We start from the raw sequence: 13,257 nt of genomic DNA on the forward strand, positions 1-13,257 counted from the left end.
ACCTGTCAATGGCAGGTTGCGTTCCCTGTCGGCAAATGTCGGGAATCTAATTTCAATACTTTGGCATCTCATTATAAGCTCAGCTCACCAGAATCATCTACCCACACTGGATCATCCGGACACATCACGCTTACATGTTTCACAATTTTATATAAATGATGTGCACCTGGCGAGCTGCACTTAGTTCAGGACTTCAATGTTTGTTTCCCTAGCTTGCTTCAGGCAGCACTTCCAGTCATTAGCGCCAGGCTTCACAGGCAGCACCAAATCACCTTTAGGAGGGCTTATGTTTATGTCTCTACCTACAAGACCAGCTGTAAGGCGGGGATGGCTTTTCAATAGCTGCAGGGCTAGAGCTTGGGGACGGGGGAGAAGTGGCCTCAATCATGGGAAGAGGCTGTAGGGTGAGGGCTGTACTGGGGAAGGGGAGTATCCCAGGGTGTATGTGGGGGCACGTGCCCTCAAGATAGTGAGGGCTGAGGATACAGTCCCGAGAGGAAATGAGGCCAGATGGATATGTGAGGGTGTGTGTGAGAGAATGAATAGTGATGTCCCTTGAGCTGGCAGTGAGCGAGATGCCAGTGAATGTGTGATGGGTTTGAGCATGTGAGCTTCAAGTGGGGTCCTGCCACATCCAGTCGTGAACGCTGGTGGACAGTTAAACAACTCACTGGTGGAGGAGGAGACTCAACATACATCCCCATCCTCAACGATGGAGGAGCCCAGCACATCAGCGCAAAAGATAAGGTTGAAGCATTTGTTACAATCTTCAGCCAGAAGTGCCGAGTGGATGATCCACCTTGGCCTCCTCCAGAGGTCCCCAGCATCACAGATGCTAGTCTTCAGCCAATTTGATTCACTCCATGTACTATCAAGAAATGGCTGAAGGCACTGGATACTGAAAAGGCTATGGGCCCTGACAATATTCCAGCATTAGTACTGAAGACTTGTGCTTCAGTACTTGCCGCACCTCTAGACAAGCTGTTCCAGTACAGCTACAACACTGACATCTACCTGGCTATTTGGAAAATTGCCCAGGTATGTCCTGTACACAAAAAGCAGGACAAATCCAACCCGGCCAATTACCGCCCCATCAGTCTACTCTCCATCATCTGTAAAGTAATGGAAGGGGTCATCGAAAGTGCTATCAAGCGGCACTTGCTTAGCAATAACCTGCTCACTGATGCCCAGTTTGGGTTCTGCCAGGGCCAGTCAGCTCCTGACCTCATTGCAGCCTTGGTTCAAACATGGACAAAAAGAGCTGAACTCCCGAGGTGAGGTGAGAGTGACTGCCCTAGAGATCAAGGCCGCATTTAACAGAGTATAGCATCAAGGAGCCCTCAGCAAAACTGGAGTCAATGTGAATCAGGGGGAAAATTCTCCACTGGTTGGAGTCATACCGAGCACAAAAGAAGATGGTTGTGGTTGTTGGAGGTGAGTCATCTCAGCTCCAGGACATCACCGCAGGAGTTCCTCAGGGTAGTGTCCTCAGCCCAACCATCTTCAGCTGCTTCATCAATGACCTTCCTTCCATTATAAGGTCAGACATGGGGATGTTCACTGGTGATTGCAGTGTTCAGCATCCTTCATGACTCCTCAGGTAATGAAGCAGCCTATGTCCAAATACAGCAAGACCTGGACAATATCCAGGCTTGGGCTAGCAAGTATCAAATGACATTCGCGCCACACAAGTGTCAGGCAATGACCATCTCCAGCAAGAGAGAATCCAACTACTGCTCCTTGATGTTCAATTACCATCACTGAATCTCCCACTATCAACATCCTGGGTGTTACCATTGACTAGAAAGCGAATTGGACTAGCCATATAAATACTGTGGCTACAAGAGCAGGTCAGAGGCTAGGAATCGTGTGACAAGTAACCCACCTCCTGACACCCCAAAGCCTGTCCTCTATCTACAAGGCACAAGCCAGATGTGTGATGGAATGCTCCCCACTTGCCTGGCTGAGTGCAGCTCCCACAACACCCAAGAAGCTTGACAGCTTCCAGGACAAAACAGCCTGCTTGATTGGCACCACATCCACAAACTTTCACTCCCTCCACGATCAAACCACAGTAGCAGCAGTGTGTACCATCTACAAGATGCCCTGCAGGAATTCACCAAGGCTCCTTCAACATCACCTTCCAAATCCATGACCACTACCATCTAGAAGGACAAGGGCATCAGATAGATGGGAACACCACCGCCTGGAAGTTAGCATCCAAGTCACTCACCATCCTGACTTGGAAATATATCACCTTTCCCTCACTGTCGCTGGGCCAAAATCCTGGAACTCTCTTCCTAACGGTATTGTGGATGTACCTACACCACATAGGTTCAAGGAGGCAGCTCATCACCACCTTCTCAAGGGCAATTAGGGATGGGCAATAAATGCTGGCCCAGCCAGTGAAGCCCACATCCCGAGAATGAATTAAAAAAATTACTCCTGTGACTCCTATACCATTTCTTTACATTACAGCTGTTAAACTAATGCATTTTGTTGGTGTTGTACTTAAATCAACACCACATATTACCAGAGGTAAAACATTTAGTAAATCAATTACTCCCTGGTTAATGTAATAGCAGCACTTTCCAGTCTATGGATTCTCAGAACACAGCCATATGGTGCAAAGTCAAGCAATTATCTCTACATAGGCATTTCAGTGCATCTAGCAAAACCCATGGAAAAAAAATGAGTGAATAACAAGGAATAATTAAATCCATAAGCAGTGACTCAAGCAACAAAGTGCCTGGTAAGTGAATTGTTCAAGTTTGAAATTCAGCCTGATTCCTCGATGTGAATTTTACGGACCCCCCACCAGTGTATTTGAATGCACGGGGAGATGTAAAATGAAGCTGTTGGCCAGGCCACCGCCACCCCCCCACCCACACTCTTTCCCCCATATTTCAGGGGGTGGGTAAGTCATCAGGCAGCCTATTGAATGAAATTTATAACCGTTTTATGACCTCCTTCTGCCACTGTCACAATAATATGTTTGGCTGGGCCAGGCAGGGGACAGCCAAGGAGTCTGGCAAGTTTCACTGCATAGGCTAAAGAAGGACAGGAAGGTAGTTATCCTCTGGGGAGTCCCGTGTGCCCATCAAGAGCATCTCCCCCAAGATGGTAACCACTTTTGAGACTCCCTCTGGCCTCACCCCACACCACCCTTTAAAACCTAACCGCATACCCCACTCCCTAACCTCACTGGGGTCATGAAAATCTCTCCAATCAAAATTCTCGAAGTCCAGTATCCATCTTTAGTTTTTCTTGCATTGTAGTCCCAACAGTGGCCACTATTGTGTTCTGGCGCTGCTCGGACTACAGAGCTGCCAGTCAATCAGGTTGGTGGGCAGTTCTCAAGGGTAGGACTTCCTGTCCCTGAGGTGTGGAAGTCCCACTCTTACCTAATTAAGGCCGCCTTCTGTATTATCGTTGGAGGGCAGCCACATTTAAAATCTGGTGCCAATCGAATTTCCGACCAACTTTTTAAAGGGGTTGGTGAGGTGGGGGGGAGTGGGGCAAAGAATATGTCCCCCATAAAAATTCACCTTGAATCAAAAAATCCTTAACCCTTCACTGTTTTGTTTTAGTTTCCATTGCTAAGACATCAGGGAGAATGAGACCCTGCTCTCTTTCAAAATAATGCTATGGGATTATTTACATCTGCCCAAGAGGGGAAGATATGGTCTTGATTTAATATCTCATCTGAAAGACAACACCTCCAACAATGCTGCACTCACTCATTACAGCACTAGGAGTGTCAGGTGAGATTTGTGCTCAAATCTCTGGAGTGGACTTGAACTCTCAATCTTCTGATGTAGAGGCAAGAATGCCCTTCACTGGACCAGTGCAGCCCATGGCTAAATTTTGTAGTAATAAAGCAACTTTTATGTATGGGAAACACTGTGTTACCCTAGTCTCATAAACCAGGTAAAAGAAATCTAAGAAAAATGCATCTTTTCAAGAGGCATAAACAGTAAATATCCAAATCATACAAAAGCAAAGGAAATTTACCATGTTAAATAATACCCTTTCTTGTATCCAGTCCCTGCAGTGCCCACTGGTCATGGAAAGTCTTATTACACTGCTGGACCAAGCATAATCTTTCCTCAGAGCTACCTAGGTGAGGACAAAGCCATGAAAGAGAGGCAAAGCCACCACCTCCATGGACCACGTCCTAAAGCTGCTTTAATATTGTGTGAGGCTCATACCAGTGCCACTGGTTTGAAAGTGCAGGCCTCACGCAGTTAGTAGCATCCCCAAGGTAATCAGCTTCATATTTTATCAGGTTTTTTCGCACCCAGCGTAACCAGATCAAAGAATTTTATTCAGGTTCACTGCAGGCTCTAGACCCATGTGGTGTAAATCAGCAGCACCAATAAGACACTTAACACAATATATATTACCGCTAGGCCTTGGAAGAGAAAGTCAGTTGGTCTCTCCCACATTTACCTTTGTAATGTGCAGTTGGTCTTCCTGGAAATTGTGGACATTCCCCATTCCCTAGATACACAAACTGGACATTAGACTTTGGCCAGAGTAGTATCACACTAACATAGTGTCATTGGAGAAAATATAACTGCATATGAGGGTGATGACGTCATGGCATTGGATCCTGTCCACTACTGCCATCAGAGCACTATGGTTTCTGGCATGTGGAAGACAAAGAATAGTCAGGATGACCCAATAAGAAATAGGTCGTCTTAACTACTGATTTGGAAAGAAATGTGTATTTGGGTTATTTTGACGTGGATGCAAGCTGTGTGAGACCCACACGATTAGAGCCCTGGCTGAGGACCAATATAAAAGCAGCTTCTACTTTGTTTTGGAGGTACAGGTTTTGGGGGCTTTGACCAAATCAAAAAACAAACAAATCAAAATGTTTGAATTTGCATTTTTCTCATACTCTTCAATTATCAGCATTTACATCTCACTGGGCAGAGTTTTACATTCCATGGGTGGGTGCACTCCCGACCCGATTGGGAGTAAAATAACGTGCAATGATGTCGAGCAAGTGTCCAGACTTCTTCGCGCACTTGCACGATATTTTGGTCAGCGGGTGTACGCGAGAGTTGGAGCGCACCCACTGACAATTAAGAGGCCTATTAAGGCCGTTAAAGTATTAATTGAGAGATTTTTCGCTGCCCGTCCAACCTTATGATTGGTGGGCGGGTAATTTGGCCCAGATGGAATTTGTGTTTTTGAGGAATCCTCATCTACGGGTGGGATGAGGTTTCTGGCATTAATTTAAAAAAATTAAAATGTTCTGACATCATATCTATTATGCATATATTCATGTGAATGGGTCCTATGTGGGGACCATTTTTTCCGATTTTCCAAATCTTTATTTTTGATTTTAAAATTCTTCAGCTGCCTGCCTTCAGGGAACTTTCATTGTGCGCTCCCCCACTCCTGTGCAGACGTCAGTGCTTGTCCTCCTCCTGACCCCAACCCGGCAGTGCTGAGCTTCTTAGCGAGCGTTTTACATCGGCTGTTAATTAGCCAGCCAGTGTGAAATCGCAGTTGGGGGCCAATCACGGACGGCGGACGGTTTCCCCACCACTCCTGGGACCGCCCGCCTCGCCCACACGGCGACCCGAAAGTCCTGCCCACTGTGCTTTGAAGGTACGTATCTTAAACATGAAATTATATGCCATCAAAATACAATAAGGTTGTGATAAAATGCTTTTGTCTCTTCTGATTTAATGACTGTTTCTTTAATTCAGCCATCACCTTTAGAAAATTTAAGAGCCAGCTAAGCCAATTTGTATTCAAGTGGCCCTGGTTCAATGATGCAAAGTTTACTGTGATAATATCCTTCCTAGCAGGTTCTGGAAGGAATATAACACATGATTCTTACGGACATTGTGATTGGTCCAGTTTGTATTTGGCTGACAATTCCTTTCTGAATTTTGCTAAAACTAGGTGTGAAGGGGTGAACTGGCTCCCCTCTATTCAACCTCCTTGATTGGTCACAAAAAAGGTTTAAGTTTCTTTTTCACGAGGACATACCTTTTCTAAATCAGAATGTATTTTACTGTTTAAGCTGTGAGCAACTAGGAGCCAATTAAACAAGGTTTCCTTGAGTCAAAGAAAGTACACATTTATTAACCATGAAACCCAAGAAGAAAAATAAGTAACAAGGTAATAATTAAGCATTTGGCCCTCAAACAGACACTCAGGTCCACGCACACATACAGGTATCAGAAATAAGGGGAGTTAAAGTCCAGTTTAAAGAAAAAATAAAAGAATATACGGTTAAGTGTCCTTTGATTGCCTTTGAGGCATAGATTCTTAAACGATGCAGCCGATTTAAGTTAGCTGATTTCTTGGATACGGTCAGATGAAGAAGATGTTGCAATTATTACGAGATCAAGGTTTGCTGGTAGATTTCTGGTAGAGCTGGCTTCTTGACCCAGATGACACACTTATTCCAAAAGAGAGAGAGAGCAGCCTTCAGCATGTTTCCTCTGCTTCAGACTTTCTTGACGCTGCCCGCGTCATTTGTAATCTCTCTCAAGTGGCTGGGCAGCCTTGCCTTGAAGTACTTCCCCTATTGTGTCTTTTGTTTATGCTTTCATGGGATGTCAGTGTCACTGGCAACACCAGCATTTGTTGCCCCTTCCTAATTGCCCTTCAACTGAGTAACTTGCTAGGCCATTTAAGGGAGAATTTAAGAGCCAACTACTTTGCTGTGGGTCTGGAGTCACAGGTAGGCTATTTCAGGTAAGAATGGAAGGAATTTCCTTCCTTAAAAAGAAACCAGTGAACAATTTGGGTTCTTTTTTTAAAATAACAATTGACAATGATTTCATGGTCATCATTACTGATGCCAGCTTTTATTTTCAGAATTCAAATTCCACCTGCTTTCATGGTGGGATTTGAACCCATCTCCCCAGAGCATTAGATTGGGTCTCTGGATTACTAATTTATTGACATTCTCACTACACCACTGTCTCCCTTTAACTTTAAAGAGGTTTTGGGTGTGCCTGTCTGTGGCAGCCATTGTTTCAATATCCAGTACTTTGCATTTTTAATGTCTCTTTAGACAGTTAGAAGTTTTGATGGATGTCTGGATTATAGAAATTGTCCCTCTCTTCACACTCCCATGAGGGTAATTTGTTTGTTTCTCACCTTCACCTTTTGCAGTTTGCTCTGTCTCAGTTCAAGTTTCAAAATTTCTAGTCAGTTGAAAGTTGGAAAATCATATTTTCAAAAATAAAGGAGCATAGTCTCATGACAATTTGAGTTAGAGTTTTACATAATTCATGAATTCCTTGTAAGTCTTTGCTGAAATATAAAAAGGAGCAAGAATGGTCAATAGTGTATCTTTTGGAGACATCTCTTGAAAAGCTGAATTGGCAGAAGAAAAATTCCATGGGCAGGATTTTCCGCTCGGATTGCGGGTGCATGCCTGATACGCCCGAGCATGAAATAGCACGCGATGACACCGGGTGAGCGTCCCAATGTCATCGTGCACTCGTACGATATTTCGGTTGGTAGGCACGCGTGAGAGTCGGCAGCACACCCGCTGACAATTAAGAGGCCTACTAAGGCTATTGATCAATAAATCATTCTGTATTTTTCATTGCCCGTCCAATATTACAGTTGGCCCTTATCTAGCTTCCCTAAAATTTGTCTCAATTGCTCCCTACGGTAGCAAGTTCCACATTCTAATCACCCTCTGGGTAAAGAAGTTTCTCTTGAATTTCCTATTGATTTATTTGTGGCTATCTTTTATTTATGGCCTTGAATCCTGGTCTCACCCGCAAGTGGAATCATCTCTACATCTACACTATCAAACACTTTCTTAATCTTAACCAACCGTATCAGGTCTTCCCTTTGTTTAGAGAAAAATTCCTCAGCCTGTTCAATTTTTCCTAAATTCTCAGTTCTGGTATTATCCCATCGAAGGGTTGATAGACTGTAACACAGTGCAGCAGAGCTGCTTTAAGTATGGAAGAGGGAAGTAATACTACTTGCATTAGTCACATAGTTAATGCTGCTATTCGGTTTAAGCTACAACCCATGGTGGAGCCTATGTTGAGGATCAGCAGTTTGACCGAACAACACCAGCAGCTTAAATTTTGGAACAAAGCCTAAATTTTGTCCAAAATACACCCAATGAATGGCCAGAAACCAAAAAATAGGTAGAAGACCTGCCCTATTAGAACTGTATCCATTTTGAACGCTGCTACATTTTCTGTTGGGTTCTCTATTTAAAGATTCCTTTGGGTCAAACTAACTCCTTTTGTTCTGGGATACAAGACATCAGAAGGCTAATTTTCCTTTGCTTCAGGTATGTTTACTTCTCTAGTGAAAAGCAGAGTTATAATTATGCTGCCCCTATATATATGTTTTACTTGTGGAGTGCCTCAATGTTCCTCAAAGAGGCAATGTTATTACAGTGAAATTTAAGTAGCAGCCAATCACACCACAAGTCCTGCAACCAGCTTTCCTCTGTTTCCTGGTTGCAGGTGAAGTGTAGGCTGCCTCTGTCCAGTCTGCATTCACAGGATTTATAAATCTGAACAGCACAACATTTTTAAAGCACAGTCAGCAAGTTCTCTGCAATTGGAGATTTGTGGTTCAGTATCATTACAGGTTCAAAATTTGTGAAATTTTGGCAGATCAAGGGCTATACTACTATTCATATTATGGTGATGGAGCTGGGATAGGTCTTCAGAATGGATGCCCTATTTAGGATTTCCTTATATTTGGTTTCTGGGAAGTTTGTTGTCATTATTTATTTATGCTGAGCTTGTAATAGTTGTATATAGTACAACAACAGTTTGTTGTAATAATTACCCCAAATTCCAGTGCCAGCCACCGACTTTTGCTATTGTCATAAAAACTACAGCTGTAGATTCATTAGTTACCTTCACTGCAATTCTCGTACATACCTGACATTTGTTGTGTGTGACTGCTTGGTTTTCAATGTATTTATATTGGTCACATAGCTTGATGAAATATATCTGAATTTGCTTTTTTTTCTTACAGTTATTAAAGAGGAGCTGTACCGCAGGTAAAACAAAATGACATTTTTTGAATCTTTCTTTTTAACTTCTGCATTTTAAAATATTTTTCTGAAATTGTAACGTCTAATACAGTTCATTTTAACCTTATATTAGACTCAATAGCTTGAAATTCCATGTTTTCAGTTTTAAAATAAGTAAATTGGGCAGAATCTTCTGATGACAACAGTAGTGAATGTTCAGACGCTTGCCACTATTGTGCCTTGGTACTCTGTGAAAGTCCTAACATGCACACTCGTGTGGTATTTACCTGGGAAGCTTAAATTTCTGAATCACAATGCCTGAGAAACGATGTGAATGTCCCCGAGTCTGACCTTAGTTTCTGAGACCTGATGCCCTATACTTACTCAAATATTTATGCAATCCTTCAAAGACCGTTAATGTCAGGTGTCAGACAGCAATTAACAGCAGGGGCTGTATAGGAAAAGCCTAAAAAACAACACCCTGCATCCCCGACAATGCTCATCCTCCCACTCCCCCGACAATGTTCACCCTCCCACAACCCTGACAATGCTCACCGTCCCCCACCCACACCCCCATTAATGCTTATCCTCCCACACCCCCGACAATGCTCACCATCTCCCACCCCTGACAATGCACACCCCATCTCCTGCCCTAAAATGCTCACCCTCTCTACCCTTGACAATGCTAAACCCCACCCCGACCCTGATAATGCTCAGCCCCCTCCCTCATTCCTGACAATGCTCACTCCCCTCCCCCATCCTCAACAACGCTCACTCCCTTGCCCCACTCTTGATATTGCTCACCCCCTCCCACCACCAGCAGTGCTCACCCCCTTCCTCACCAGTGACAATGCTCACCCCCCACCTCAACACGGACAATGCTCACCTCCTCCCTGACCAGTGACAATGCTCGCACCCCCCTTCCCCACCAGCGACAATGCTCACCTCCCTCCCTCACCAGTGACAATGCTCACACCCCCCTCCCCCCACCAGCAACAAAGCTCACCCTGCCTCACAACCCCCTCCTGCAACCTGAACGATGCACATCCAACATCTTCACCTCTGACAATGCTTACCCTTCCTCCAGACACATTTGGACCTCTCCTCCATCCAGATCTCTCTTACTTCTCAGCTTGTGATCTGACATCATTATTACATCAGCAAAATGTATGCTTCTGATGATTATCTTTTACTCTCCTCACCACCCCTCACTGTACACCAGTAATCTTCCCCCCCCTAAACCCCCCACCACCTCACCCCATTCCACCTCATCTTCCAGAATCCCTGGCTCCTGTCTGGCCAATGTCAGAAGAGTCTGCAATGTTCAGGGCGTGAGGATGGCAGGAATGAGCATTGTCGGGAGGAAGGATGAGCATTGTCAAGGCTGCAAGGGATGGGGGAGTCTCCACAGGTATGTTAATGCAGCTCTCATCATCTGCAACCTCTCTCAAACACAGGAACAAACGAGGGTCAAGTTTTGATAAATAAATAGGAATATGTACAAATTCAAGATTTCTCAACTGTAGCTCTTCCAGTTGAGCAGGGCAAACTCCTCCAATTTGATTCTACTATGCATATAAGCACTCATTGTTTATATATAGATTGTTTAAAGAGCAAGGCAGAAACAAATATAATCCAAAATATACTAACTAAATTGGGATACCCTGCTCCTCAAAAGTTAATGAGTGTTGACTAGCTAGTTGGGTAAAACTATGTAATCAATTTCACTCCTAACTCACTGCATTCAACTTGTTTTTTCATATATTGTAGGTCACAAGCAGACTATATACAAGCACGCCAAGTTTCAGGTAATACTCAAAATAAAGTAATATTTTAAAATTATAGGTATGATCATGTAAATGAAAGCAACTGAGAACATTTCACTTTTGTACATACAGATCTAAATGCAGATCATCTAATATCATGCATGCATCTGATTACATTACCACTCTCTTTGGGGACTACAAATAACCTTTATGGCACATTTGAATTTCATTATCCCAGCATATAGTGAAATAAATGGTAAAGGACAAGACTGTGACAGTGTTGCAGTTACATTGTGTCTCAGAATCTTGAGACTAATTTTACTGAAGCAGAGAAACACAAGGGAAGGCTTGATAGTGGTTTCTAAAGTTCTGACCAGGGTGAGACCTTGGGCAGAATTTTGCCCTTGGCGCGGATGCTCAGCAGGGGCGGAGAGCACCACACCACCTGCAATCAGCACCACACCACAATTTCATGCTTGCGGGCCAATTAAAGCCTGCCCGGTGTGAAGCACAAGTGGCAGTGCTCAGCACTGCCTATACAGGGGAGGGGAGGAGGGCAAGTGGGCTGAGCGCAAACTTCGCGCATGTGTGCGAGTGTGCGCTTCATAATATCCCTGAGGCACAGAGCTGCCTCAGGGAGATGAAGAGATATGAAATAAATAAATAATACTGTAATGAAATGTCCCCTCATATGAATTGAACATCACATGAGCAGGGACATGTTATTAATGAAAAATTAAAGTTTTTATTTTATTTTTATTTGCTTTTGGAAACCTCACCCCGCCTGTTGATGAGGTTTCCAAAAAAATTCCAAGGCCGCTTGGCCTTTTTGCCTGCCTGCCAACCATTAGGTTGGACTGGCAGTGAAAATTTTAATTTAATTGATTACTTAATTGCTTTTAATTGTTGGCGGGTGTGCTGCCGGCTCCGGCGCATGCCCGCCAACCGAACTTTCGTGCGACTGCGCATTGACATCAGCACGCTCGGCCAACATCAACACATGTCATTTCACGAACGAGCGTCCGTCCACCAAGCAAAAATTTCTGCCCCTCTTCTTTTGGTTCTTGACGCAGTGATGAATGGTCATTAATGGGAATTGTCATTAAGAGAGTGAGGAGGGAGGTTAAAAAAATAATTTTATGCAAAGAACAATTAGAGCATGTGATGCTGTGCCACAGTGAATAGTTGAGGTGGAGACCATTAAATATTTTAAGAGAAGAATAGATCATTATTTGGAAGACAAAACCTACAAGGATATGAGAACATGACAGTGGGATTTAATTTAGCAAAGAGCTAGTGGAGACATAATGGACTGATCGGCCTCATGTTATGCTACTAACTTATTTAATTCTAGAATCGTTTACAGCAGAAAGCACTTCAAGACATCTCTCATCTTGCTTATGCTGCATTAAAAATAAATTCTTTCTCTGAGTTCTTTTAAATTGTTAAATTTCAAATTGAACTGCACAATGCATGAGAAATAGTTCTATTTAGTTCTGTTGAGTGGAACAACTTTGTAAGCAATGTTGACATAGTAAATGCATGTTGGAGATAGTGCTATCAATTTAAAAAAAATGTAAGAGACACGTTAAGAAGATCAAACTATTTTCAATTCACAGTAATATGAGGGCCTTGATAAATGTAATTAAAATCATTGGCAAATATTTGACTCGTCGGTAACTTTACCATGCAATTAGGTCAGGTTACTAGCCATAGTTCACAAGGGACAGTAGGCATCTCTCGCTGTTAGGGAAGCGGTTATATAGCCTGAGGGGCACCACTCCACGTCATGCATGGGCAGCTATATAAAGGCAAGAAGTCCTGCATGAAGTGTCACGGTCAGTACAGGGATTGCACCTCACTCCATCCATCTAAGCTAACCTACCCCCGCTCCGTGGATTACATGGCAAATTAATGAACGTACTTTCTGTAGTATTTTTGTTGTCCTGCATGGTCCTTGTAAATGTAACAAAATAATGGCCCAGATTTTGCACTGATAAAAACGGTGAGGCTAACGATTTTCAGTATTATTATGAAACAAATTGAACAGTAACTTTTAGGGTCCAGGCAGTTAAACATTGAAACCTGAATGTCATTATTCGATTTGCCCAGTTCCCCCACAAGCTTTTCTACACCAGTAGCATGCTAATGAGAAGCATTGAAATCAATGTAATGCTGAAGTGCTATACTTGCCTACTAATTACCAAGTAAGCATTGCATTCAGCAGTAAGTGTTAAGTCTTAATTATACCCAAACAATCACTCTGGTATTGAAAATTTAATCTTACAAGTGTGGAGTCTTGGCCCTTCAGAATTTAATTAGGCTTGGATATTGAAACAAAGTTTAAATAATTTTTGTATTTTTTTCTGCCTGTCTCTTTTATTGCACACTTAATTTCACCTATTATTAACTGTTTTAATCAATCTTTATTTTACTTTTTGTATTTGATTTAAACCTAATTCCTATTTCCTGCTTTATATTTCCTGAGTTAGA

General features: G+C 43.1%; 1 protein-coding gene across 1 annotated transcript in view; it reads left to right on the plus strand.

Annotated features, from left to right (window-relative positions):
* hepacam2 (HEPACAM family member 2) overlaps positions 1-13,257 on the plus strand; it is a 168,094-nt gene that overhangs the window by 125,622 nt on the left and 29,215 nt on the right. Inside the window, exons 5-6 of the mRNA XM_041185017.1 lie at positions 9,001-9,025; positions 10,769-10,806. Coding sequence (XP_041040951.1) covers positions 9,001-9,025; positions 10,769-10,806 — 63 coding nt within the window. The remainder of the gene's footprint in view (positions 1-9,000; positions 9,026-10,768; positions 10,807-13,257) is intronic.

The sequence above is a fragment of the Carcharodon carcharias genome, chromosome 3, assembly GCF_017639515.1.
Source record: "Carcharodon carcharias isolate sCarCar2 chromosome 3, sCarCar2.pri, whole genome shotgun sequence".
In the NCBI taxonomy this organism is placed as follows: domain Eukaryota; kingdom Metazoa; phylum Chordata; class Chondrichthyes; order Lamniformes; family Lamnidae; genus Carcharodon; species Carcharodon carcharias.